The sequence below is a fragment of the Taudactylus pleione genome, unplaced genomic scaffold (genome assembly GCF_031769625.1).
Source record: "Taudactylus pleione unplaced genomic scaffold, aTauple2 ptg000152l, whole genome shotgun sequence".
Lineage (NCBI taxonomy): Eukaryota > Metazoa > Chordata > Amphibia > Anura > Myobatrachidae > Taudactylus > Taudactylus pleione.
The window spans coordinates 2,597,669-2,624,840 of NW_028284554.1; the positions used below are offsets into that span (position 1 = coordinate 2,597,669).

General features: G+C 43.7%; 1 protein-coding gene across 1 annotated transcript in view; it reads left to right on the forward strand.

The window, feature by feature from the left end:
* Positions 1-27,172, forward strand: part of LOC148522184 (phospholipid-transporting ATPase IK-like) — a 295,966-nt gene that overhangs the window by 251,165 nt on the left and 17,629 nt on the right. The window contains 3 exon segments of the mRNA XM_088474278.1: positions 14,978-15,201; positions 25,324-25,407; positions 26,289-26,525. Coding sequence (XP_088330404.1) covers positions 14,978-15,201; positions 25,324-25,407; positions 26,289-26,525 — 545 coding nt within the window.

Genomic DNA, 27,172 nt, shown 5'->3' on the forward strand with positions numbered 1-27,172 from the left:
ATTAATTAAGTTTATCATTAGTTCAGAGACTTCAAACCCAATGTGGAAAACAAGATCAAATGTAAGTGTAGAAGAAGAAAAACGCTTGCTCTAGCTTTAGCACCAAGGACCTGATTGATTACAGATCGCTATTGTGATCGCAGCTGTGATTACGCACGCAGACCCACTGCCAGAATATACTAATGTTTGCAATCGCAATGCCATACACAGCCTCTCATAAGGACTCCCACTTCCCCTTACTCACATCTGTAATACCTTGCTAGTATGCGAAAACACTGATTAAACTTTGCTGCAAAACGTACGTTGGTACGTGGCAGTAATACAAAGTTAAAACAAAAGGGAAATGCCCCTGAACCATTCCTATTTAGAACTGTGATCAAAAAAGATTGCTGATTGTTACTCTCAGATCCTCACCACTTTAATGGGCTGAATGTATGCCAGCGGTTTGATTAATACATTATACGGCCTTTTGCTCAGTTGTATATACTGTACAAAATGCTATTTACCTAGGGTCAACAGCACTGAGTGAATGTGCAGTTTATTACTTGTCCAGCGATTAACAGAAACTAGAGAGATTAATACTGCATTTACACCTAAATCCTGGGTCTGACCCGAGATTTGGAACACAGTTCCAAAACGGGTCAGACCCAGGACAGACCTTTTCTTCTCCGGATCGGCGCCGTTAACACTGCACACGGGTGCAGTGGGACACTTCTCCCGGCGCTTGGAGATGACATGCAGAGACACCCGGAAGTCCTCATGCATGTTCCCATGTAAAACCCTGCAAGTTACCTGGGTTGGATTGCCGGGTCACTCGACCCGGGAATCCAACCCTGTCCCCTTTTACACCTAGGAGCAACCTGGGTTAACCTTGCAATAACCCGGGTTTTAGCTCTGGTGTAAAAGGGGTATATGCTGTTTTTAAGTGCTGCTTATTACTGAGGATAAAGGCTAAACTTACATTGTCACTAATCTATTCCTTCGGGTATAAAAATACCCAGCAACTATTATTCTGTTTATTTAGTGATTAGTATCAGTCTGTAACAACATCTCTGTGACTATTTAGCCATAGAAGAAAATAAAGTGATCCTAATAGGGTGTGCCCACTATACAGTACAGTACATCACACAATAAAATTTACTGCTGGCTATACATCAGACACTACTAGTACTATACTACACTGCTACGAATTGTTTTGATGTGATTATACATTCTGAGGGATAAGAGAGAATAAGTTATTAGCAATCACAATTATCAATAAATGTTTTTCTATCTGTCATGTTCTGAATAGGTCAATAAAATTAGATATGCATTGATATAGAAGACAGATCTTGATCAAAGCTCACTATATCTGATTTATTATTAACTTGAGATATAGGAATATGGCTCAGGAAATAGTGCTACAATCGCAGGTTATTAAACAACATACACATATTATTTATTCTTGAGGCTAGTTGCAACATTTGTTGCAATAATAGCAAGTCACTGGTGACAGAAGGATACAGAGTCTTTTGAGACAAATTTATTTGTAATAGGACTATTTATCCCAGTGACTATAATTCATTATCAGTGTATTGTTGTAATAATCCTGCCATGCATTTTAAGAATATTTTCTCACCCTACTTGCTTGAACATTATACAATATATGTACGGACAGGAGGTAGTCAAGAAGCTGATGGTCGAAATGCTGACCACCGCCTTCACGACGGTGTAATGCCGGCAGGGGACTAATGATAGGTGTCGCAATCCCGACGCCTATCATTATCCACCTGCCAAAATCCCGACGCTTGGCATACCGAACGAAGGTAAGCCGGGCGTCACGAGCGGACAGCCGCAGGGAGGAGGGTTAGGTTTAGGGACTCCCGGGGGACTTAGTGTTAGGCACCGCCCTGGGAGGGTTAGGGTAAGGCTAGGGGAAGGGGGATTAGGGTTAGGCACCCCCAGGGGAGGTTAGGGTTAGGCACCCCCCCAGGAGGGTTTGGTTTAGGGTGCAGGGAGGGGGGGGTTTAGGTTTAGGCACACGTTGGGGGAGGTTAGGGTTAGACACTAGTGGGGAATTTAGGGTTAGGCACCCCTAAAGGAGGCTTAGGGTTTGGGGGGGTAGAGGGGAGGGTTAGATAGCTTACTTACCTCTGTCGGGATCTGCGCTCTTCGGAATACTGGTGTCGGGATTTGAATCGCCGGCCTCATGTCCAGCGGTCAATCATACCACACCCGTAGGGTTATATTGGTGTTATGATTTTATAAATTATATTCATATTCAAACTAGATAATAAAAGTTTTATATTTTAATTTGTTGTGACCTAGTGCACCATCAAGCTATATCTTTTGTTGTTGCTAAATATTTGTACTATATATTTGGTAGCACCTCCTTCGCGGGAAATTGACATTGAGTTGCATGTTATCTTAAGGAGAGGGTCATACACTGGTGCAGTTTTCTCCTTTTTGAACAGGATTATCCAAAAGTGCCAAAACTGGTACCGTCACAACAACACCTGCAGCAGCTTCATTTTGACTGTGATCAGCTGCCACTCTATGTTCAATATGTCTGTGCCACAATACACCAGGACTTCCACGAAGCACAGTAAGCCGGCAGAACCTTGCAAAGTATCACCAGTCTATTTATGGTCTCTCCAAAAGTTCCATGCCAATTTAGTCAGTCTCACACTGGTTATCGTTATCGACTTGTTTCAGTTATAGGTCGAAACCACTCAAGAGTTGGTTAAAACAAGTCCAGCCATGACCTCAGATTCCTTCCAAGGAAAAATATCTCTGAGGTTTGATTTGTGGTAGATTGCATGGCATTTGGTAGGCAAATAAGAAATATGTCAGGCTCTGCTGCAATGTGTCCTGGTCCCAGGCCATAACACAACATGTTTGCTTGAATGTCTGCATTTAACATTCAGCTAACCTGCCCATGCTTGATGATATGACGTGGAGGTAATGTAAATTTGCTTCACAAATGTCTGAAACTTCATTGGAAATTACTGCACCACATTATCACTCACAAGCTGTTTTAGAAACCCAGTTCCAGCAAACAGGTTCCTCAACACTTTATTGTTATGGCCTACGGTCATGGATGTGATGATACCCACATGAAGGGTTGGCAAAATCTTCCAGCTATTAATCCAAACCAGGTTACCACACAAAATGTGTTTCCATTCTGATGCCTGGCAGCACTTTGCAGAGAGGTTAAGGGGTCCTCCTTCAAGCTGTGCAGGACACCACTAGACCTTAATAGCTCATCATATATTAACCAAACTTGGGTCCATGAGCGACCTATAAGGCATAACTAATAGTATTCATATAGCCAAATAGAGTAGAGAAATTAAAAGTAAATCTGAGTCTAAATTCATAATGGTTAAGCTCACTAATGTCAGAAACAGCAGAAACTCAACTGTTCGCCTCTACTATCAGCATCACCTCTACAATAAGCATCAACCCTACTATCAGCATCAGCCTTACTATCAGCATTACATCTTTAATCAGCATCAATTCTACTATCAGCATCACCCCTACTATCAGCATCACCCCTACTATCAGCATCACTCCTACTATCAGCATCACCCCTACTATCAGCATCACCCCTACTATCAGCATCACCCCTACTATCAGCATCACCTCTACTATCAGCATCACCCCTACTATCAGCATCACCTCTACTATCAGCATCACCCCTACTATCAGCATCACCTCTATTATCAGCATCACCCCTACTATCAGCCTCATCTCTACTATCAGCATCACCTCTACTTTCAGCATCATCACTAATATCAGCATCACCTCTACTATCAGGATCATCTTTACTATCAGCATCAGCCTTACTATCAGCATCACAGCTTTAATCAGCATCACAGCTTTAATCAGCATCACCTCTACTATAAGCATCACCCCTACTGTCAGCATCACCTCTACTATCAGCATCATCTCTACTATCAGAATCACCCCTACTATCAGAATCACTCCTAATATCCACATCAACCCTACTATCAGTATCAGCATAATCTCTACTATCAGCATCACCCCTACTATCAGCATCACCGCTTCTATCATCATCAGCTCTAATATCAGCATCACCCTTACTTAGATCATCACCACTACTATCAGTATCACCTAAACTATCGGCATCATCTCTACTATCAGCATCACCCCTACTATCAACACCACTCCTACTGTTAGCATCACCCCTGCTATCAGCATCACCCCTACTATCAGCATCACCCCTACCAACAGCATCACCTCTACTCTCAGCATCACTACTAATCTCAGCTTCATCTCTACTCTCAGCTTCACCTCTATCATCATTACCTCTTTTACAAGCATCACCTCTACTATAAACATCAGCCCTTCTATCAGCATCACCTCTGCTATCAGCATTACCTCTACAATAAGCATTATCTCTACTATAAGCATCAGCCCTACTATCAGCTTCACACATTTAATCAGCAACACCGCTACTGTCAGCATCACCTCTAATATCAGCATCACCCCTACTATCAGCATCACCCCTACTATCAGCATCACTCCTACTATCAGCATCACCCCTACTATCAGCATCACTCCTACTATCAGCATCACTCCTACTATCAGCATCACCCCTACTATCAGCATCACTCCTACTATCAGCATCACTCCTACTATCAGCATCACCTTTACTATCAGCATCCCACCTACTTTCAGGATCACTTCTACTTTCAGCATCAACTCTTCCTCAGCATCACCTATACTATCAGCATCACCCCTACTTTCAGCATCACCCCTACTTTCAGCATCACTCCTACTATCAGCATCACCTATACTATTAGCATCACCCCTACTAGCAGCATCACCTCTACTATCAGAATCAGAATGGGATTGAAATCCCAACAGCGGCTGCCCAACAGGATGAAGATCCCGATAGAGGCAGGTAAGTGCCCTAACCTCCCCTACCCCCCCTAACCCTAACCATCCCTTAGTGGTGAATAACCCTAACCTCCCACCTATTGCCTAACCCTGACCTCTCCCCAGGGGTGCCTAACCCTAACGACCCCTTAGCGCTCCCTAAACCTAACCCTCCCAGGGGGTTGCCTAGCCCTAACCCTCCCCCTAGTGTGCTTAATAATAACCTCACACCCCAAAACCTAATACTAACCACGCTAACTGCCCTAAACTTAACACCCCCCTGCATGGCTAACAGGACGTGCAGCCCACACTTACCTCATTTGGGAACGCAGCCTCCTGGATTCTGGCATCGGGATTATGATAGGTGTCAGTATTTCGATGCCTTTAATGAATCCTTTGCTGGCATTCAGCTGTCAGTCACATAGCTACATCCCATCAGCATCACCCCTACTATCATCATCACCCTAATATCAGTGCAGTCAGCATCACCTCTACTATAAGCAACAGCCCTAATATCAGCATCACACCTTTAATCAGCATCAACCCTACTATGAGCATCACCGCTATTATCAGCATCACCCCTACTATCAGCATCAGCCCTATTATCAGCATCATCACTATAATCAGCATCACCTCTACTATCAGAATCACCTCTACTATCAGCGTCACATCTTCTATCAGCATCACCCCTACTATCAGCATCATCTCTACTTTAAGCATCACCTCTATTATCAGCATCATCTCTAATATTAGCATAAACCCTACTATAAACATTACCCCTACTATCATCATCAACCTACTATCAGCATTACTTCTTCTATCAGCATCATCTCTGCAATCAGCATCACCTCTACTATCAGCATCAGCCCTATTATCAGCATCACGCCTTTAATCAGCATCACGCCTACTATCAGCATAACCCCTACTGTCAGCATCACCCCTACTATCAGCATCACCCGTACTATCAGCATTACATCTACTATCAGTATCACCTCTACTATTAGCATCAAACCTTTAATCAGCATCATCCCTACTATCAGCATCACCCCTACTATCAGCCTCATCTCTACTTATCAGCCTCATCTCTACTATCAGCATCACCCCTACTTTCAGCATCATCACTACTATTAGTATCACCCCTACTGTCAGCATTTTCTCTACTATCACCATCACCCCTTCTATCAGCATCACCTCTACTGTCAGCATCACCTCTACTATAAGCATCAGCCCTACTATCAGCATCACCCCTACAACCAGTATCACCTCTACTATCAGCATCACCCCTACAATAAGCATCACCTTTACTATTAGCATCCCCTCTATTATCAGCATCACCCCTAATATCCACATCAACCCCTGCTATCAGCATAATCTCTACTATCAGCATCATCTCTACTATCAGCATTACCCCTACTATCAGCATCACCCCTTCTAACAGCATCAGCTCTACTATCAACATCACCCTTACTATGAGCATCACCTTTACTATCCGCATCGCCACTGCTTTCATCATCAGCCTTACTATCATAATCACACCTTTAATCAACATCATTTCTACTATCAGCATTACTACTACTATCAGCATCATCTCTACTATAAGCATCACCCCTACTATCATCATTACCTCTTCTGTCAGCATCACCTCTGCTATAATCATCAGCCCTTCTATCAGCATCACCTCTACAATAAGCATAATCTCTACTATAAGCATCAGCCCTACTATCAGCATCACACTTTTAATCAGCATCATCCCTACACACAGCATCACCTCTACTATCAGCATCACCTATACTATCAGCATCAAGTTTAATATTAGCATCACCTCTACTATCAGCATCACCCATACTGTCAGCATCACCCTTTCTCTGAGCATCACCCTTTCTATCAGCATCACCTCTACTATCAGCATCACCTCTACTCTCTGCTTCACCTCTAGTATCAGCTACACCTCTTCTATCAGGATCATCTCTACTTTCAGCATCAACTCTAATATCAACATCATGCCTACTATCAGCATAACCCCTATTATCAGCAGCACCCCTACTATTAGCATCACCCCTACTGTCCGCTTCACCTCTACTATCATCATAATTTCTACTATCAACATCATCTCTGCTATCAGTATCACCTCTACTATCCACATTACCCCAACTATCAGTATCCTCTCTACTATCAGCATCACCCCTTTTTTCAGTACACCCTACTATCAGCATAATTTCTACTATTCATCTACTATCCCCTACTATCAGCATAATCTCAACTGGCATCAGCCCTATTATCATCATCACAGCTTTAATCCGCATCACCGCTGCTTTCATTTCTACTGTTAGCATCACTACTACTATCAGCATCATCTCTACTATCATCATTACCTCTTCTATCAGCATCACTTCTACTATAAGCATCAGCCCTTCTATCAGTATCACCTCTGCTATCAGCATCACCTCTACAATAAGCATTATCTCTACTATAAGCATCAGCCCTACTATCAGCATCACCCCTACACACAGCATCACCGCTACTATCAGTATCACCCCTACTATCAGCCAGGGTTGTCTTAACAGCAGTGTGGGCTCTGGGCAAAACAATGCACTGGGGCCCCTACCCACCCATTCACGGGAAAAAAATGTAAATGGTCAATAATATTAAATCCTCCAGCACGCCCATCAGCACTCCCACACATGCAGAGAGACTGTCTGACTGGTCTGAAGCTGGTGGATAAAGTGAAACTGGGACTGGGGTGAGTACTCGTAACCGTGGGTGGTGGAGATTATATCAGAATACAGTGCACCGGTAGCCGGCTTATAAAAATATCTCAAATTTACCAACTGGCCGCGGCTGCAGGGGGGTGGGTTGGCGGGCCCCTACAAGCTTCAGGCCCTTGGGCAACTGCCCCACAAGCCCAATGGAAGAGATGGCCCTGCTATCAGCAACACCCCTACTATGAGCATTACCCCTACTATCAGCATCACCCCTACACACAGCATCACTTCTACTATCAGCATCAATCCTACTATCAGCAGCACCCCTACTATCAGCATAATCTTTACTGTCAGCATCCCCCCTACTTTCATGATCACCTCTACTTTCAGCATCAACCCTTCTTCAGCATCACCCCTAATATCAGCATCACCCCTAATATCAGCATCACCTCTACTATTAGCATCACCCCTGACAGGATGAAGATCCCGACAGAGGCAGGTAAGTGCCCTAACCTCCCCTGCCCCTCCCTAACCCTAACCCTCCCTTAGTGGTGCCTAACCTTAACCTCCCCCATACTGCCTAACCCTAACCTCTCCCCGGGGGTGCCTAACCCTAACTCCCCATTAGCACTCCCTAAACCTAACCCTCCCAGGGGACTGCCTAGCCCTAAGCCCGAACCACGCTATCTGCCCTAAACCTAACACCCCCCTGCATGGCTAACAGGACGCGTGGCCCACACTTACCACGTTTGGGAACGCATCCTCCTGGATTCTGGCATCAGGATTTTAATAGGTGTCAGTATTTTGATGCCTTTATTGAATCCTTTGCCGGCATTCAGCTGTCAGTCACATAGCTACATCCCATCAGCATCACCTCCTAATATCAGCATCATCTCTACTGTCAGCATTACCTCTAATATAAGCATCAGACCTATTATCCGCATCACAACTTTAATAAGCATCACCCCTACTATCAGCATCACCCCTACTATGAGGATTACCCCTACTAACAGCATAGCCCCTACTATCAGCATTACTACTTCTATCAGCATCACCTCTGCAATCAGCATCACCTCTACTATCATTATCACACCTGCTATCAGCATCACCTCTACTATAAGCATCAGCCCTATTATTAGCATCACCCCTACTATCAGCATCACCCCTTCTATCAGCATCATCCCTTCTATCAGCATCACCTCTGCTATAAGCATCACCTCTATTATCGGCATCACCTCCACTGGTGGCATCATCTCTACTATAAGCATCATCTCTTCTATCAGCATCATCTCTACTATCAGCAATACCTCTACTATCAGCAAAATCCCTACTATCAGCATAAACACTGCTATCATTATCACCCTACTATCAGCATTACTTTTTCTAACAGCATCACCTCTGCAATCAGCATCACCTTTACTGTCAGCATCACTGCTACTGTCAGCATCACCTCTGCAATCAGCATCACCTCTACTATTAGGATCACCTCTGCTATAACCATCAGCCATATTATCAGCTTCACACCTTCAATCAGCATCATCCCTTCTATCAGCAACATTACTTCTATCAGAATCACCTCTACTATAAGCATCATCTCAGCTATAAGCATCACCTCCACTATCAGCATCACCTCCACTATCAGCATAATCTCTACTATAAGCATCACCCCTACTATCAGCATAATCTCTACTATAAGCATCAGCCCTATTATCAGCATCACAACTTTAATCAGCATTACCCCTACTATCAGCATCACCGCTATTATCAGCATGACCCCTACTATCAGCCTCATCTCTACTATCAGCATCACCTCTACTATCACCATCATCTCTACTATCAGCACCACCCCTACTGTCAGCATCAAGTCTACAATCAGAATCATCACTACTATCTGTATCACCCCTACTGTCAGCATTGTCTCTACTATCAGCATCACCTCTACTATCAGCATCAACCCTACTGTCAGCATCACCTCTACTATCAGCATCACCCCTACTATCAGCAGCACCCCTACTATTAGCATCACACCTACCATCAGGATCACCTCTACTGTCAACATCACCTCTACTATCAGCATCACCCCCTACTATCAGCATCACCTCTACTATCAGCATCACCTCTACTATCAGCATCACCCCCTACTATCAGCATCACCCCTACTACCAGCATCAAATTTATAATCAGCATCACCCCTATTATCAGCATCATCTCTACTATAAGCATCACCTCTACTGTCAGCATGACCCTTACTATCAGCATCACCCCTACAGATAGCATCACCTCTACTATCAGCATCACCTCTACTATCATCATAATTTCGACTATCAGCATCATCTCTGAGATCAGCATTACCCTTACTCTCCACATCACCCCTACTATCAGTATCATCTCTACTATAAGCATCAGCCCTACTATCAGCATCACACCTTTAATCAGCATCACCTCTACTATCAGTATCAACCCTACTGTCAGCAGCACCTCTACTATCAGTGTCACCCCTCCTATCAGCATCAATCCTACTATCAGCATCAACCCTACAATCAGCATCACCCATACACACCGCATCACCCCTATAATAAGCATTCTTCTTCTATCAGCATCAACTCTACTATCAGGATCACCTCTACTATAAGCATCAGCCCTATTATCAGCATCACACCTTCAATCAGCATCATCCCTTCTATCAGCATCATTACTTCTATCAGCATCACCTCTGCTATCAGCATCATCTCTGCTATAAGCATCATCTCGGCTATAAGCATCACCTCCACTATCAGCATCACCTCCACTATCAGCATAATCTCTACTATAAGCATCACCCCTACTATCAGCATAATCTCTACTATAAGCATCACCCCTGTTATCAGCATCACAACTTTAATCAGCATTACCCCGACTATCAGCATCACCTCTGTTATCAGCATGACCACTACTATCAGCCTCATCTCGACTATCAGCATCACCTCTACTATCACCATCATCTCTACTATCAGCACCACCCCTACTGTCAGCATCAAGTCTACTATCAGAATCATCACTACTATCTGTATCATCTCTATTATAAGCATCACCTCTACTTTCAGCATCACCTCTACTATCAGCATCACCCTTACTGTCAGCATCACCTCTACTATCCACATCACCCCTAATATCAGCATCACCCCTACTATTAACATCACCTCTACTATCAGCATCAACCCTACTATCAGCATCACTGCTAATATCAGCATCACACCTACCATCAGCATCACCTCTACTGTCAACATCACCCCTACTATCAGCATCCCCCTACTTTCAGCATCACCGCTACTATCAGCATCACCTCTACTATCAGCATCACCTCTACTATAAGCATCACCCCCTACTATCAGCATCACCTCTACTATCAGCATCACCTCTACTATAAGCATCACCCCCTACTATCAGCATCACCTCTACTATCAGCATCACCTCTACTATCAGCATCACCCCCTACTATCAGCATCACCTTTATAATCAGCATCACCCCTATTATCAGCATCATCTCTACTCTCAGCATCACCTCTACTGTCAGCATCACCCTTACTATCAGCATCACCCCTACAGATAGCATCACCCCTACTATCAGCATCACCCCTACTATCAGCATCACCTCTGCTATAAGCATCAGCCCTATTATCATCATAATTTTGACTATCAACATCATCTCTGCTATCAGCATTACCCCTACTATCCACATCACCCCTACTATCAGTATCATCTCTGCTATAAGCATCAGCCCTACTATCAGCATCACACCTTTAATCAGCATCACTTCTACTATCAGCATCAACCCTACTATCAGCAGAACCTCTACTATCAGCAGCACCTCTACTATCAGTGTCACCCCTCCTATCAGCATCACCCCTACACACAGCATCTCCTCTACTATCAGCTTCATCACTACTATAACCATCACCTCAACTATAAGCATCAGCCCTACTATCTTCAGCCTTACTATCAGCATTACACATTTAATCATCATCACCTCTTTTATCATCATCATCCTACTATCAGCATCACCTCTACTATAAACATCGTCTCCACTATAAGCATTAGCCCTACTATCAGCATCACTCCTTTAATCAGCATCACCCCTACACACAGCATCACCTCTACTATCAGCATCGCCCCTACTATCAGCATTACCCTTACCCCTACTATCAGTATCAGCTCTACTATCAGCATCACCACTACTATGAGCATCACCACTACTATCAGTATCACCTCTACTATCATTAACATCTCTATTGTCAGCATCACCTCAACTATCAGCATCATCCCTACTATCAGCAACATCTCTATTATAAGCATCACCTCTACTATCAGCATCACCCCTACTATCAGCATCATCTCTATTATAAGCATCACCTCTACTATCAGCATCACCTCTACACACAGCATCACCTCTACTATCATCACCCCTACTATCAGCATAACCCCTTTTATCAGCATCACCCCTACTATCAGTATCACCCCTACTATCAACGTCACCTCTACTATCAGCATCACCTATACTATCATCATAATTTCTAATATCAACATCATCTCTGCTATCAGCATCATCCCTACTATCAGTATAATCTCTACTGTCAGCATCACCCCTATTTTCAGTTCACCTCTACTATAAGCATAATTTCTACTATCAACATCATCTCTGCTATCAACTTCAACCCTACTATTAGTATCACCTCTACTAACAGTAACATATCTACTATCAGTATCACCCCTACTATCAGTATCATCTCTACTATCAGCATCACCCATACTGTCAGCATCACCTCTGCTATCAGCATTATCCCTACTATCAGCATAATTTCTACTATTAGCATCTCTGCTATCAGCATTACCCCTACTATCCACATCACCCCTACTATCAGTATTATCTCTTCTGTCAGCATTACACCTATTTCCAGTTCATCTCTACTATCAGCATAATTTCTACTATCAACATCATCTTTGCTATCATCATCACCCCTACTATTAGTATCACCTCTACTACCAGTTACATCTCTACGGTCAGCATCACCCCTACTATCAGTATCGCCTCTACTATAAGCATCACTCCTACTATCAGCATCATCTCTACTATCAGCATCACCTTTACTATCAGCATCATCTCTGCTATAAGCATCACCCCTATTATCCACATCACCCCTAATAGCAGCATTATCTCTACCATCAGCTTCACCCCTACACACAGCATCACCCCTACACACAGCATCACCTCTACTATCAGCATCATCACTACTATCAGCATCACCTCTACTATCAGCATCATCACTACTATCAGCACCACTTCTACTATAAGCATCAGCCCTACTGTCACAGTTTTCACTGTAGCTCAGGCGGCAGGCAGTGCACCTGAGCTAGAGTGGGTACTTTTGTGCGTGCCCGAACAGGGGGTGTGGCCATTGAAATGGGGGCGTGTCTATATTATTATTTCAGTTCTCCTATTCATTTCCTTTCAAATAGACCTTCAAATAACTGTGTTAATGCATGGGAATACCTCCATTACTTTAAATAGCAAAGCAGTGACTCTTTTTAATCTCACACCTTATAATTAAAGTTTAGGATTCTACCTCAGATGTGTAACTATTAAGTCCATTGAAGCATAATTAATGAATTAATTAATTAATTAACTAATGAGGAGAGAAGGAGGGAGGGGATCAAAGAGGAGAGGGAAGAGGAAAGTACTTACAAGAGCGGGGAGGTGTCAGAGGCCAATAAGAAAGGAGAAGGTAATGGCAAAGCCAAACAGAGAGGGCCAGTGATAGAAGCCAATAAGAAAAGGAGAGGGGAGGGACAAAGAGTTGATCAGTGAGGGGAACTTGCAGAAGCCAATAAGAAAGGAGAGGACAGGGGCAAAGAGCTGATCACAGGGTAGAGAGGGGAGGAATTAAAGAGGTGAGAAGTGAATGTAATCAATCTGACAGGAAAGAGGAAGTGACAGAAGATGATCACAGAGGAGAGAGGACTGGAGGAGAGGTAATCTGGGCAGTTTAAGGAGCACGAAATGTAGAAATGGATGTCAGATCTGTAACTTATTTAGGATATAGAGCAAACAAACCAAGATAAAACTGGCGGCCGTCATACTGTGCTGTACCCAATGAATTCCGGAACCCTGAATGGCGTCCTCTGTCCATTTTGGCACCTGGAGCTCATGCTCTACTGGAACCACCCTTGCTACACCCCTGCCTCTACTATCAGCATCATCCCTACTATCAGCATCAACTCTACTATCAGCATCATCACTACTATCTGCATCACCACTACTATCTGCATCACCCATACTATTAGCATCACCTCTACTATCAGCATCACCCCTACTATCAGCATCACCCATACTATTAGCATCACCCCTACTATCTGCATCATCACTTTTATCTGCATCACCCATACTATTAGCATCACCCCTACTACCAGCATCATCTCTACTATCAGCATCACCTCTATTATTGTTTTTCTGATTGCCCCCAAAATTTTCTGTAACAGTAGAACTATTTAACTTATCTTTCTTTCTTTTTCTCTTACTGCTTTTCTACCTTTCTGCTCTTGTCACAAGCAGTGGCGACGGCTTGTATTCTTCTCGTGTCACGACCGCAGTCTCCAATGGTCCCGCCAGTCACCAGGCAATGTGGATGCCGGGCAGGGATGGTGACTGCGGTTGCTGTTTGACCAGGATGCCAGGCAGCCACAGTGTTGTCTCTGTTAGTCTGCTGGGGGATACCCCTTGTAAAAAAAAGCCCTGTGCTGGTGAACTACAAGTTTCAGCAAGCCACACTCACCACTGCACAGAAGAGGGAAGATCTTTAGTACTATCCAAATTGGGCTGGTGTTTCCTAGGAAATACAATCCTGAATGGCCTAAGGCTGATTTAGGACTATGTAAGGAGACTCCATGTTTATGGGTTTCCCTGCTATAATGACACAAAGCCTAGTTCTATAGTGACATTTCTGGTGGAACTGAACAGTTTTTGGACTCCCTATGTTGACTCTACCAGCTTAGGCTAGCAGCACTATTGCTATTGTTTAGACTTTTAGAGGGGGTGAAGATGGGAGGCTTGCTGCTTTTAATTAATTTATTTACTATTGCAACTGCTTGAGGGATCTGTGTAGCTCTTTTGATGAACATGTTCTGCGATTAATCACATATGTGAAATGCATTCCAAAAAAGATGCATTTTACTACCTTTGCATAGTTGGTCATATCTCACAAACCAACCAATTCTGCATAGGTACTGCAGCAAAATGTTTTTTTTTTCTGAATACAATTACACTAAAATTGTGTTCAACTTTGCATGAGGTCCTTTGTATCTAAAGAAGTCAGAAAACATTTAATTAATTATAATGCTATTCAATTTAACTTGTCTTACAGCTGCTCATATTGGTGTAGGTATCATAGGAAAAGAAGGCATCCAAGCTGTTCTTGCCAGTGACTTTGCATTGGCTCAATTTTCTTATCTTCAAAATTTGCTTTTTTTCCATGGACGTTTATCTTATAACCGTTTTTCTAAGTTTTTGGGCTTTTACAACTTCAAGACATTTGCCAGTCTCTTCCACAACACTTGGTTTGCGTTCTTCAATGGCTTCTCTGCTCTGGTGAGTACCAAAAAATACAAACAACTTAAATAGTCAGATGGATGCATATCGTACAAGATTGACTGATGAGGGTGGAGCCTCCACCAATTTTAAAAATTGAAAATGACTTGCACGAGGTAACAAAGCCTTCAGACCAGCGGTTTCCAAAAGTGGTCCTCAAGGCTCCCCAACAGGTCAGGTGTGAGAAATATCCATGGTTGAACACAGGTGGTTAAATCAATTTGACTGAGGTACTAATTAAGTCACCTGTGCTCAAACTTGCTTTAGACATAAATATGTGCTCATTGGCTTGGTTCTCCAGGAGCACTGCTAAAGTATATTGCAATAAAGTAATTACTTTTGTAACTTTTTTTATCATCCCCAGTAAAGGTAAAGCAAATTTAAGAGCACCATCTTACCCTGTCCACCTTTACAGACCGGTCTTTAAAAACATTTGGTTAAAGAGAATTTGACACCAGTTTTCTTTATTAATGATACATTAAAGAATAATTACATGCTGTAACTGTTTTTGTATAACAGGTTTATTAACCACTTAACTGACTAATATTTTTTTTTTTAAATGTCCCCAAATTTGTTGTTTTTATTTTATTAGCACATTTTGAAAATAAGAGCTACTTACACCTGATTCAATATAATTTTTTAACAAAAATGTAAAAACACATTTAAATAATGCTTAAATGCATAATGTGATAATAAAAAAATGTGGGGAAATTTAAAAAAAAAATACTTTAGTTTACAAAAGAAAAAAAAATTATATATAAATATGTGTGTGGGTGTGTGTGTGTGTGTGTGTATGTATATTTATATACATAAATATATCTATATATGTATATATAAATATATATATACACATATACAATATATATATATATATATATATATATGTGTGTGTGTGTATGTATATGTGTATATATATATATATATATATATATATATACATACATATGTATGAGTCACAGGCAGCTGTGCCGGGAAGAGATGATGTGGCTCCGGCTGCCTGGGGGGAACAGCAGCTGCTGCAGCAATATATACATACATACAGTACATACACACATATGATTAGCTGGTGCTCCTGCAATGCATTTCAGGGTTTTGATTGAAACTCTCGTGAAACAATGCAACAATGTGTCTGAAGTTAAATGGAATTAAATTCTGAGTCGGATGCAAAGTGGCCTAGGTCGTGGACAGCCACTTACTACCTTATGCTAATGTGAGAATCCATACGGCTAATGCAAGGGTTTCTGCATATGAGAAGCAGAAAGTCATTAGATTTACAACCATAATGCATAAACGGCAAATACTTGCATACAGTATATGCACATTATTTTGCTGATTATCCATTATGATTCTAAATGATCTAATGTTTGCACTTTGTGGTAAGTTTTGTAGCATTGCCATAGCAAACTCTTAATCATCTACTTGGACTCCTACAGATGTCAACTGCTTGGATATGGATATCAGTTTGTCAATGTAGTCACTCATACACATGCATTCACTTAACCTGGTATTATACAATACAGGCCTAAAATTAATTCTTCTCATCAGACCGGCATCCTAATATGTTGCCTGCAGTTCCCATGGCTGTTTCTTTAACATCTGGGTTTGGACTAGGAGTGTGCACCGGCCACTTTTCGTGTTTTGGTTTTGGATCTGGATCTTTCTTCGTGTTTTGGATCTGGATTGGTTTTGCCAAAACCACCCTTCCGTGTTTTGGGTTCTGGGTTTTGTGTTTTGGATCTGTATTTTTTTTTAAAAAGCATAAAAACAGCTACACAGAATTTGTGGGTTTTTCTGCTCCTATGCTATTATTAACCTCAATAAAATTAATTTCCACTCATTTCCAGTCTATTCTGAACACCTCACACCTCACAATAGTGTTTTTATGTCCAAAAGGTTGAACCGAGGTAGCTGGATGACTATGCTAAGCGACACGAGTGGGCGGCACAAACACGTGGCCCATCTAGGAGTGACACTGCAGTGGCAGACAGGATGGCAGTTTGAAAAACTAGGCCCCAAGCAGTACATAATGCAAAGAAAAAAAAGAGGTGCAAGATGGAATTGTCCTTGGGCCCTCCCACCCACCCTTATGTTGTATAAACAGGACATGCACACTTTAACAAACCAATCATTTCAGCGCCAGGGTCTGCCACACGACTGTGGCTGAAATGATTGGTTCGTTTGGGCCCCCACAAAACAAGCTGGCAATTAATCTGTCCCTGCACAAACTGGCAAGATGTCATCCTCATCCTCCTCATCCACCGATTCCTCACCCTCTTCAGTGTTGTGTACATCTTCATCCTCACAGAGTATTAATTCGTCCCCGCTGGAATCCTCCACCACAGGTCCCTTTGTACGTTCTGGAGGCTGGTCTCCCTGGAAGAGTTGATCATTCATTTTTATGAACATCATCTTCTCCACATTTTGTGGAAGCAACCTCCTACGCCTTTCGCTGACAAGGTTCCCGGCTGCACTAAACACTCTTTCGGAGTACACACTGGAGGGGGGGCAACTCAGGTAAAATAGAGCCAGTTTATACAGGGGCCTCCAAATTGCCTATTTTTCCTGCCAGTACAGGAACGGACTGTCAGACATGCCTACTTGGATGCTGTCACCGATGTAATCCTCCACCATTCTGTCAATGGTGACAGTATCATATGCAGTGACAGTAGACATGTCAGAAATTGTTGCCAAGTCATTCAGTCCGGACCAGATGTCCAAACTTGGTCCTGCCTGCCCTGCATCACCGCCAGCGGGTTGCTTAGGATACTTAAGTTTTTTCCTGGCAGGCCCAGTTGCGGGAGAAAATGAAGAAGGAGCTGTTGACGTGTCACGTTCCGCTTCAGCTGACAGTGCTTTCACCAGCAGGTCTTTGCACCTCTGCAGGCTTATGTCGGCCGGAAAGAGAGACACCACATAGGCTTTAAACCTAGGATCGAGCACGGTGGCCAAAATGTAGTGGTCTGATTTCAACACCCTGGAATCCTGGCAAAGCGAATGAAGGGCTTCATCCACAAGTCCCACATGCCGAGCGGAATCGCTCCATCTTAGCTCCACCTTCACTTTCTCCAGCTGCTTCTGCAAAAGCCTGATGAGGGGAATGACCTGACTCAAGCTGGCAATGTCTGAACTGACTTCACGTGTGGCAAGTTCGAAGGGCTGGAGAACCTTGCAGAAATCATTCTCCACTGTGCTTGAGTCAGGTGCATACCCCCTCCTTTGCCTATGTCATAGGTGGATGTATAGGCTTGAATGGCCTTTTGCTGCTCCTCCATCCTCTGAAGCATATAGAGGGTTGAGTTCCACTGCGACACAACCTATTGCTTCAGGTGATGGCAGGGCAGGTTCAAGAGTGTTTGCTGGTGCTCCAGTCTTCGGCACACAGTCGCTGATTGGCGAAAGTGGCCAGAAATTTTTCGGGCCACCCAAAGTCCTGCACACCCCTGTCGCTTTTCCGAAAATTCTGCACCACCAAATTTATTATGTGAGCAAAACATGGGACGTGCTGGAATTTGCCCAGATTCAATGCCCGCACAATATTGGTGGCATTGTCAGATATCACAAATCCCCAGGAGAGTCTAAGTGTGGTAAGCCACAGGGCGATGATTTCCCTCAGTTTCTCTAAGAGGTTGTCAGCGGTGTGCCTCTTACTGAAACCGGTGATACACAGCGTAGCCTGCCTTGGAATGAGCTGGCGTTTCTGAGATGCTGCTACTGGTGACGCTGCTGTTGTTGCTGCGTATGGTGCTACATCTACCCAGTGGGCTGTCACAGTCATATAGTCCTTAGTCTGCCCTGTTCCACTTGCCCACATGTCCATGGTTAAGTGGACATTGGGTACAACCGCATTTTTCAGGACACTGAGGACACTTTTTCTGAAGTTTCTGTACAGTCTCGGTATCGCCTGCCTAGTGAAGTGGAATCTAGACCGGATTTGAAACCGGGGACACACTACCTCTGTGAATTGTCTAAATCCCACTGCACTCATGGCGGATACCGGATGCACGTCTAACACCAACATAACAGTCAAGGACTCAGTTATACGTTTTGCTTCCGGATGACTGCTGTCGTACTTCATCCTTCTCGCTAAGGACTGTTGGAGGGTCAATTGTTTAGTAAAAATAGTGATGTTCCTACTTCCTCTCTGGGATGATGAACAACTCCCAGCAGCAGTGGCAGCAGTAGGCGTAGCAATGCAGGATCCTCCAGAGGAATCCCGGATAGGAGAGTCAGTCATGCCAGTGACATGGCATGCAGGACTACTTCCGATCCTGACTAAGGAGGAAATTGACGAAGAGGGAGTTGACGGTGTGGTTTGCAGGTGTTTGGATACAACAGGACAAAGGGATTTAAGTGTCCCTGGACTGCTATTGGTCTTAGCCAAAGTTTCTGAACTTGACAGTAACTTTTTATGAACGCGCTGCAGGTGACGTATAAGGGAGGATGTTCCTAGGTGGTTAACGGCCCTACCCCTACTTATTTCACCTTTACATATGGTACATATGGCAAGACAGTTGTTGTCCGGATTTGGATAGAAATATTGCCAGACCAAAGAGGTGGAATGTTTGACCTTCTGCCCAGGCATGACCGTGATGGGCTTTTTCATCCCACGGACAACAACTGTCTCCCCTGGAGCCTGATTTAAATAAACCACATCATCATCAAAATCCTCCTCGCCAACTTCCTCCTCAGCGCCAGCTACACCAGTATCCTCATCCTGTTGTACTTCAACAGTGACATCTTCAATTTGCATATCAGCAAGTGGACTGTGGGTGCTCCTTTCAGCACTTGCAGGGGGCGTACAAATGGTGGAAAGAGCCACCTCTTCCGGTCCAGTGCTGGGAAAGTAAGACATCGCAACTGCCACCACACTTGGACTCTCCTTGGGTATTTGTGATATCTTCTCAGAACGCACAGTTCTTCGCTGTGCTCTTGCCAGCTTAACTCGTTTGATTTTTTTAGCGGGAGGAGGGCTTCCATCGTCATGTGAAGCTGAACCACTAGTCATGAACATAGGGAAAGACCTTAGCCGTTCCTTGCCACTCCGTGTTGTAAATGGCATATTGGCAAGATTACGTTTCTCCTCAGATGATTTAAATGTTTTTTTTAAGGTCATTTTCCTCAACTTTGTCATTTGGGATTGTATATGCCCTCTACTATGACATTGGGCATCAGCCTTGGCAGACGACGTTGATTGCATGTTATCGTCTATGTCATGACTAGTGGCAGCAGCTTCAGCACTAGGAGGAAGTGGTTCTTGATCTTTCCCTATTTTATTTTTATTGGAGAAAGTTTGGTCCTCCATTTATGTTATATTGATATATACGTGCGGCTAAGGCGCACACAAACACAGAAAATAATTTTTTATTTTTGTTGGAGACTAGTGCACTTTGTGGGTTACACCACCCTTTACAAAATGAGCCAGCCGGCCCTTTACTTATGACACATACGCAAGCTTGGCGCTACTTTGTTTGATGCACGTGCGGCTACTGCGCACACAATTCACAAACACAAAAAAAAATTTTTTATTTTGTTTGGAGTGCACTTTGGTGGTTACAGCACCCTTTAATGGTTAAGCCAGCCGGCCCTTCACTTATGACACAGGCGCACGCTTGACGCTACTTTGATGATGCACGTGCGGCTACTGTGCACACAATTCACAAACACAAAAAAATATATTTTTTTATTTTTTTGGAGTGCACTTTGGGGGTTACAGCACCCTTTAATGGACAAGCCAGCCGGCCCTTTACTTATGGGACACAGGCGCACGCTTGGCGCTGCTCCTTTGTTGATACACGTGCAGCCACAGTGCACACAATTCACAAACACAGACAATATTTTTTTATTTTGTTTGGAGTGCACTTTGGGGGGTTACACCACCCTTTAACAGATGAGCCAGCCGGCCCTTTACTTATGACACAGGTGCACGCTTGTCGTTACTTTGTTTATGCACGTGCGGCTACTGCGCACACAATTCACAAACACAGAAAATATTTTTTTTTTTGGAGTGCACTTTGGGGGAGCACCCCTGATGCACAGATCAGCCCCTGGACAACACTACAGCACCCCTCTAGGACTACAGCCTTTATGGGACACTGCACAACACAGTACAGCCAGCCCCTATAGACTTTGGAGTGGACACAGCCCCTATGGACAACTGACTGCACAACACAGCGCAGCCAGCCCCTATGATAGCAGCACAACACAGCCCAGCCAGCCCCTATGGACAACAGCAGCACAACACAGCCCAGTCAGCCCCTATGGACTGAGTGGTCACAGCCCCTATGGACAACAGCAGCACAACACAGCCCAGCCAGCCCTAGCTCCCACCCTCCCTCTTCATTGTCCACAGCCGGAGTGAGAAATGGCGCCGACGTGGGGACCTTTTATAGAATCCAAAACCCGCGAGATCCGGAAGGTGGGATGATGACGTTTTGCCTCGATTTCAGATCCGAATCAGGTGGGAAAAGTCGAGCCTAACTCGGATACGACTCGGATCGCGGCGGCTCGGGGGGGTTCGGATTTCAGAAATCCGAACCCGCTCATCCCTAGTTTGGACTGTCGACCCACGCATGGGTCCTGTCACTCGGCGCGCTATGTTGTATATACAGTATAGCTGTCCATGGGGATCAAGAATTCAGTTTTTTTGTTTCATTTACAAGTGCAATTTTTTGTATCCGATATTTTACTGGTTTTAATTAAAGGAACATTTAGTCTTGTTATATTTTTGCCATAGCGGCTGCAACTTCGAATGTATGCTAATGTCATAGCTGATTGGCTTTCTACTGAGAAGCCCAACTGCTGCAGGTCTAATCCACTGCGTTGAAATTTGCAACATCGAGCAGACCATTGAGCAAACATCAGCCATGCCATTTTGTTTCTCTGGGCTGGTTGAAAAGTGGACGCAGTTTAGATTCTGTCACAAATGACGGATGTTATATGGGATGCGCATGGGAGCCACACTGTGCATGTGCTTCAGGGTTAAATAGGTTATTTTTGAGTTTGATGCAGCCTAGAGCGATTTTTGCATGCTAGACACTGTAGTGCACCAGTTGGTAATAGAGTCTTAGGGGCATGTCCATGTGGTATTGATGCCAAAGAATAAGACATGTATATAAACCGGGCATGTGCATGTTGAAGATCAGACCTCCTATAGGCTGCCAGCTCTCTCTAAATGGATGGATTGTCCCAGCTGCTGCTCAATATACAGGGGAGGGCGGATGTACAGCACATGGGGTTACTATCAGGAATACACCCATGCCTCTGCCATAACCCCTGCCTGTCACTATCAGCAGAACACAGCACAAGAAGAAGGGATTGAGACACATGTGCAGTGGATCCTCTTATGTGCATGTGAGGTGCGGAGCCAAAGGAGCTTCATGCCACATGTGCTTGAGACCAGACAGGAAGGGTCAAGAAGAAGCCAGCACAAGCCCTGCCAAAGTACCTGTCTATCTGTATATACATGTATATATTTCTCCTCTACGGGATTGATATATATACAGGTAGAGGGCTTATCTTTATCTTTACCTAAGATATTAACTGTTTATTAGGTATTTACTCAACCCTCTGCCTTTGTAACAGTAGGTTTTGATAATATACTTGTAATATGGGTAATGTAAAGCTGGTTTGTGTTATTTTAAATTTCCATTAAAATATTAGTGGTTTGCATCTATTTAAGACACTGAGTAGTGATATTAATTGTGTACAGTACCTTACTTTTGGCAGAGGCTGCATCAGAAGTTGCATCCACACAACCCCCTAAACTGGAAGCAGGGGCTTTGAAGCCTATGTGCTTGTTAATATAGATCAGTTTCTTAACTATACACACTTTAAATTCTTAAAAGCGATTGTCACACTGCCAGCTTGGTCATTTGTGCTCTTCATTGAAACAGTTCTTTTTCAGCAGTTACTGCTGCTCCTGCCCACTGCAGCCGCAGTCATAGGCAACCACAGAGGAAGGGGGTTATGGTTGCCTGGAAACCCCCCCTCCCCAGCTCACACCCTGACCACAATAGAAATAGTAATGTAGAATTTTACTAGTGCTGCATGTTCTACTGAGTATCACAAATGAAATAATTAGCACCACCTGTGGATCTTTTAACATATGCCACACAGTAATAAGTACACCTGTGCACCAACTAGGAGATCTGGAAAACATGCACTGTTAGGAGTGCACTGCTTTAGACCATCAATAGGGTTAATTATTAATACTGTATAATTATATATTATGCAGTTTATAAGGAGACCAGTATGTACATATATGTCCAGGGCAGTGCTATGTTCTGCTGCTCCCCCAGACTCCCGGACTTGCTCCCATACTCTGGATGGTGCCCACATCTGCAATAAAAACATTCAGCTCAGGCTGGATGGCCCTACAGCCAGGGGCGCCGAGAGGGGGAGCGGGTACAGATTATCCGGGCCCGGGCTTCCTGAGGGGCCCGGCAGGGGCCTGGGTCCGACGCCACCCCCCCCTCCCTCACAGCAGCCCAGCACACAGCGTGTGCTGAGCTGCAATTGGAGACTGCTCGTGGCTGCTGAGCAGCAGCCACAGCAGTCTCCTATGCCTGTGCGGGGGAGCGATCACACTGATCGCGCCCCCCCTGGCTTTGCGCCAGGCTGAGGTGGCTCAGAGCGCCCCCCTCCCCAGCGCGCAGCGCCGCTGCAAATCTTTTTTTTTTTTTCGGCAAGGGGGCGTGGCCACGCCTCCCGAGATTAGGCCACGCCCCCTATTACCTAGGGCCCGCCTTGGCTCTTGGCGGCCCTGCCTACAGCTGAATATAATGGCTTGCTGTGATCGCTGGTCCTTTATATGCTGGAATTATGACACACAATACACTTTGTATGACGCAGATTAAAGCTGGATAAGTGCTGATTATGTCCTCTTCATGGACCGGCCACACTCACTCTAAAATCAGGCATTTTGAAACCCCCCTCAAAAAATCCTGTTTGTCACTGCCGTGGTGGCCATCAGCTCTGCTCTATAACTGTAGAGAGCAGAGTCTCTCTGGTGGGGATTGGTGGTCAGGTGAGCAGTAACAGTGTGGCTGGGAGCATATGATGTCTCATGTCATATGTGGTCATGTGCAATATAGATGTAAACTGCTTTTAAATCAGGGGACATGAAAAACAAAAACACAATAAAAATGAAAGATTGTCTATTTTTTTTTTAAACTGAACCTTATTTAATATGTATGTAAATCAATTTGATGTAGGAACACAAATATTTACGTAGTATTTTCTAATCTCTCTATATGATAATTACATTAACAAATAATATTTCTAGTGTCCTTTTCCAAGCACTAATCTCCATCCTAGCTACTCAGTCAGCACAATCTTTTTATTAGTCACTCTTTTCCCATTTCATAATTGACATCCCAAACAGGGCGTCACCGTGCATGCCTAGGAGAGCAGAACAAATGCCTCCATAGGGGATTTACTGCACATGTGTTGTGAGAATACCCCCATATCTTATACCCCTTTTACACCGGAGCTAAAACCCGGGTTTTTGAAGGGTTAACCCGGGCAGCTCCCTGGTGTAAAAGGGGAGAGAGTTGGATCGCCGGGTCGAGTGACCCAGCAATCCAACCCAGGTAACTAGCAGGGTTTAACACGGGCGTAGCCCGTGAAACCCTGCTGTGAGAACAGCGCACTCCGGGTCACGATGACCTGGAGTGCGCTGCTAGCCGGCCGATTGGTCCAGCTTCAGTGGCGCTTGGAGATGACGTCATCTCCAAGCGACCACTTTCACTCCGCAAATGCCGGGTCTATGCAGACCCGACTGCGGTGTGAGCGGCGCTGACTCGGGAATATCCCGAGTCGGCGCCGGCAAAATTCCGGGTCTGATCCGGATAGGAACTTTGTTCCAACTCCGGGTCAGACCCGGAATTTAGGTGGTAAAGGGGTATTACTGTGGAGCCGGATGATTACATGTTATGCTCATGACTGTCACCCTCAAAGAACAATATATGTATGTATGTATATATATATATATATATATATATATATATATATAGTGTGTGTATGTATATATGCCTGTCTTCTTCTCAGTTATGGGTCTGTTTCCTCACATTAAAAAATAACATAATGTAGTCTTCAATGAAAATCTATCTCTCTTCCCAACAGTCAGTGAGTGACATCATGTTCCTGATTTTCAATGCCTTTTTATTCACATTGCTCCCATCACTTTACATTGGGATTGTGGACAAGGTAAGTTCAGAAAACTAATAATAAGGATAATTTGTAGCTCCAAATCCACCAAGCAAACTGCATAGTTTTACCCTGTGGTTTGTTTCCATTCCCTAGATTCTACATTTTCCATCCCCACACTAACCACTCTTGGTGCTACTCATCATTATAATATAAAGTGGAACCTACATGCTGCTGGTTTAACTATTAGATCAATAATCAAGCTCTGGAATTTCTGGGATTTCTATGATGATGGATATATTATTTGGAGAAAAGCACTAGATTTCTGTAAGAGCGGGTGTAAGCAGACAGAATAGGCCTCCCAATGTATGTCCTGACCCTGCTCTTACATAATAATTTATCAAATGTCAGTGATAACAAGATCAGTAGCGTATCTATTCCCTGTCATTTCTGTTCACTTAAATGACATTTACGACAAAACTTGAAGCGAGATTACAATTCAGATTTTTCCACTACTGAAATTGCACTTTAGCCTTTTATTACCTTCTATTTACAAAGTGTTAAAAAAAAGTTGAAATGCACTATTTCAGCACAAACAGTTTTAAGGTCAGAACTGGTGAGGTTCTGACCTTAAAGACATGCACCATGATTAAATGCATTAGCCACCAACAGTTGTGCTACGTGCTTGGCTGGTTTTAAGTGGCTCACCGTGTATAAAAGTAAATGGAAATCACCAGAAATATGTTAGCATGATTTTTATTCAGCACTTACACATACTTGCTACAGATGCTAGCTGCAGTACTAGTTTTTACAGATGGTATTAATAGTATATACTATATAGTCATTGCAGGTATGTCTTCATTCATAGCACCCACACTTACTATTATACCACCAAAATGCAGCGAAACCCTAATCTTATTGTCTTCTCATATATACTGTAGGATGTGGATAGTAAGACTAGTCTTCAACACCCGCAGCTGTACATTAAAGGACAGAAGGACAAGCATCTTTTGCTTAGGATCATCATACATATCATATATGGGATCTACACTTCCTTGGTTATGTTCTTCATTCCCTATATTGGCTTCTATGACACTGCTGGGCCTGGAGGCATATTTGATTATCGTGTTTTTGTGTATACCATGAACCACATCTACGTTTTGTCCGTTTTGGCTGAGGTGAGAGAACCCTCTACTCAAAGGTTATATGGGAAAGAAGCTGTAAGTGTAGGCATAGAGCCTGATTCAGAGATGTATACAGATCACTCAGCTGCTGCATGTTTGTACACAATGGCTATGCGATAATATGCTAATGCAGCAGGAGGCGCACTGGGTAAATAGACGTTTCTTGCTGACTTCTCTGATCTGCTGCTGTGTTTAATAGGCAGCATTGGACAATCTGCATGAACATCGTTCATCTTAGTAACCCTCAGGTTATTCAGGATGGCTGAAAAATTCATGCTGCTGGTTTCAGCTCGCCCTTGCGCCCACTCCTTCTGTTTTCTGGGACACTGTCCGTCGCTGCCCCCAAATGTCAGTAGCATGTTTAGATCTTAAAACATTGAACATGTACGTAAACCATAGGGTTTGCGTACATCTCTGAATCATCGCCAAATTTACACAGTTACGGATGAGTGGTGTCGATATTTAGTCGATACACACAGGTAATTTTGTATCCAGCAGCAATTAAGCATAACAAGAGGGAGAGCACTTAGCTGTGTTTATTCCTTAGTCTTTAGCGCTATGCTTTAACCTTTATGGTCAGCTTATTATTTAATGAAGGGAGGGAGGGTGGCAGGCCACAAGTTTAGAGGTCCTGGCGTTGT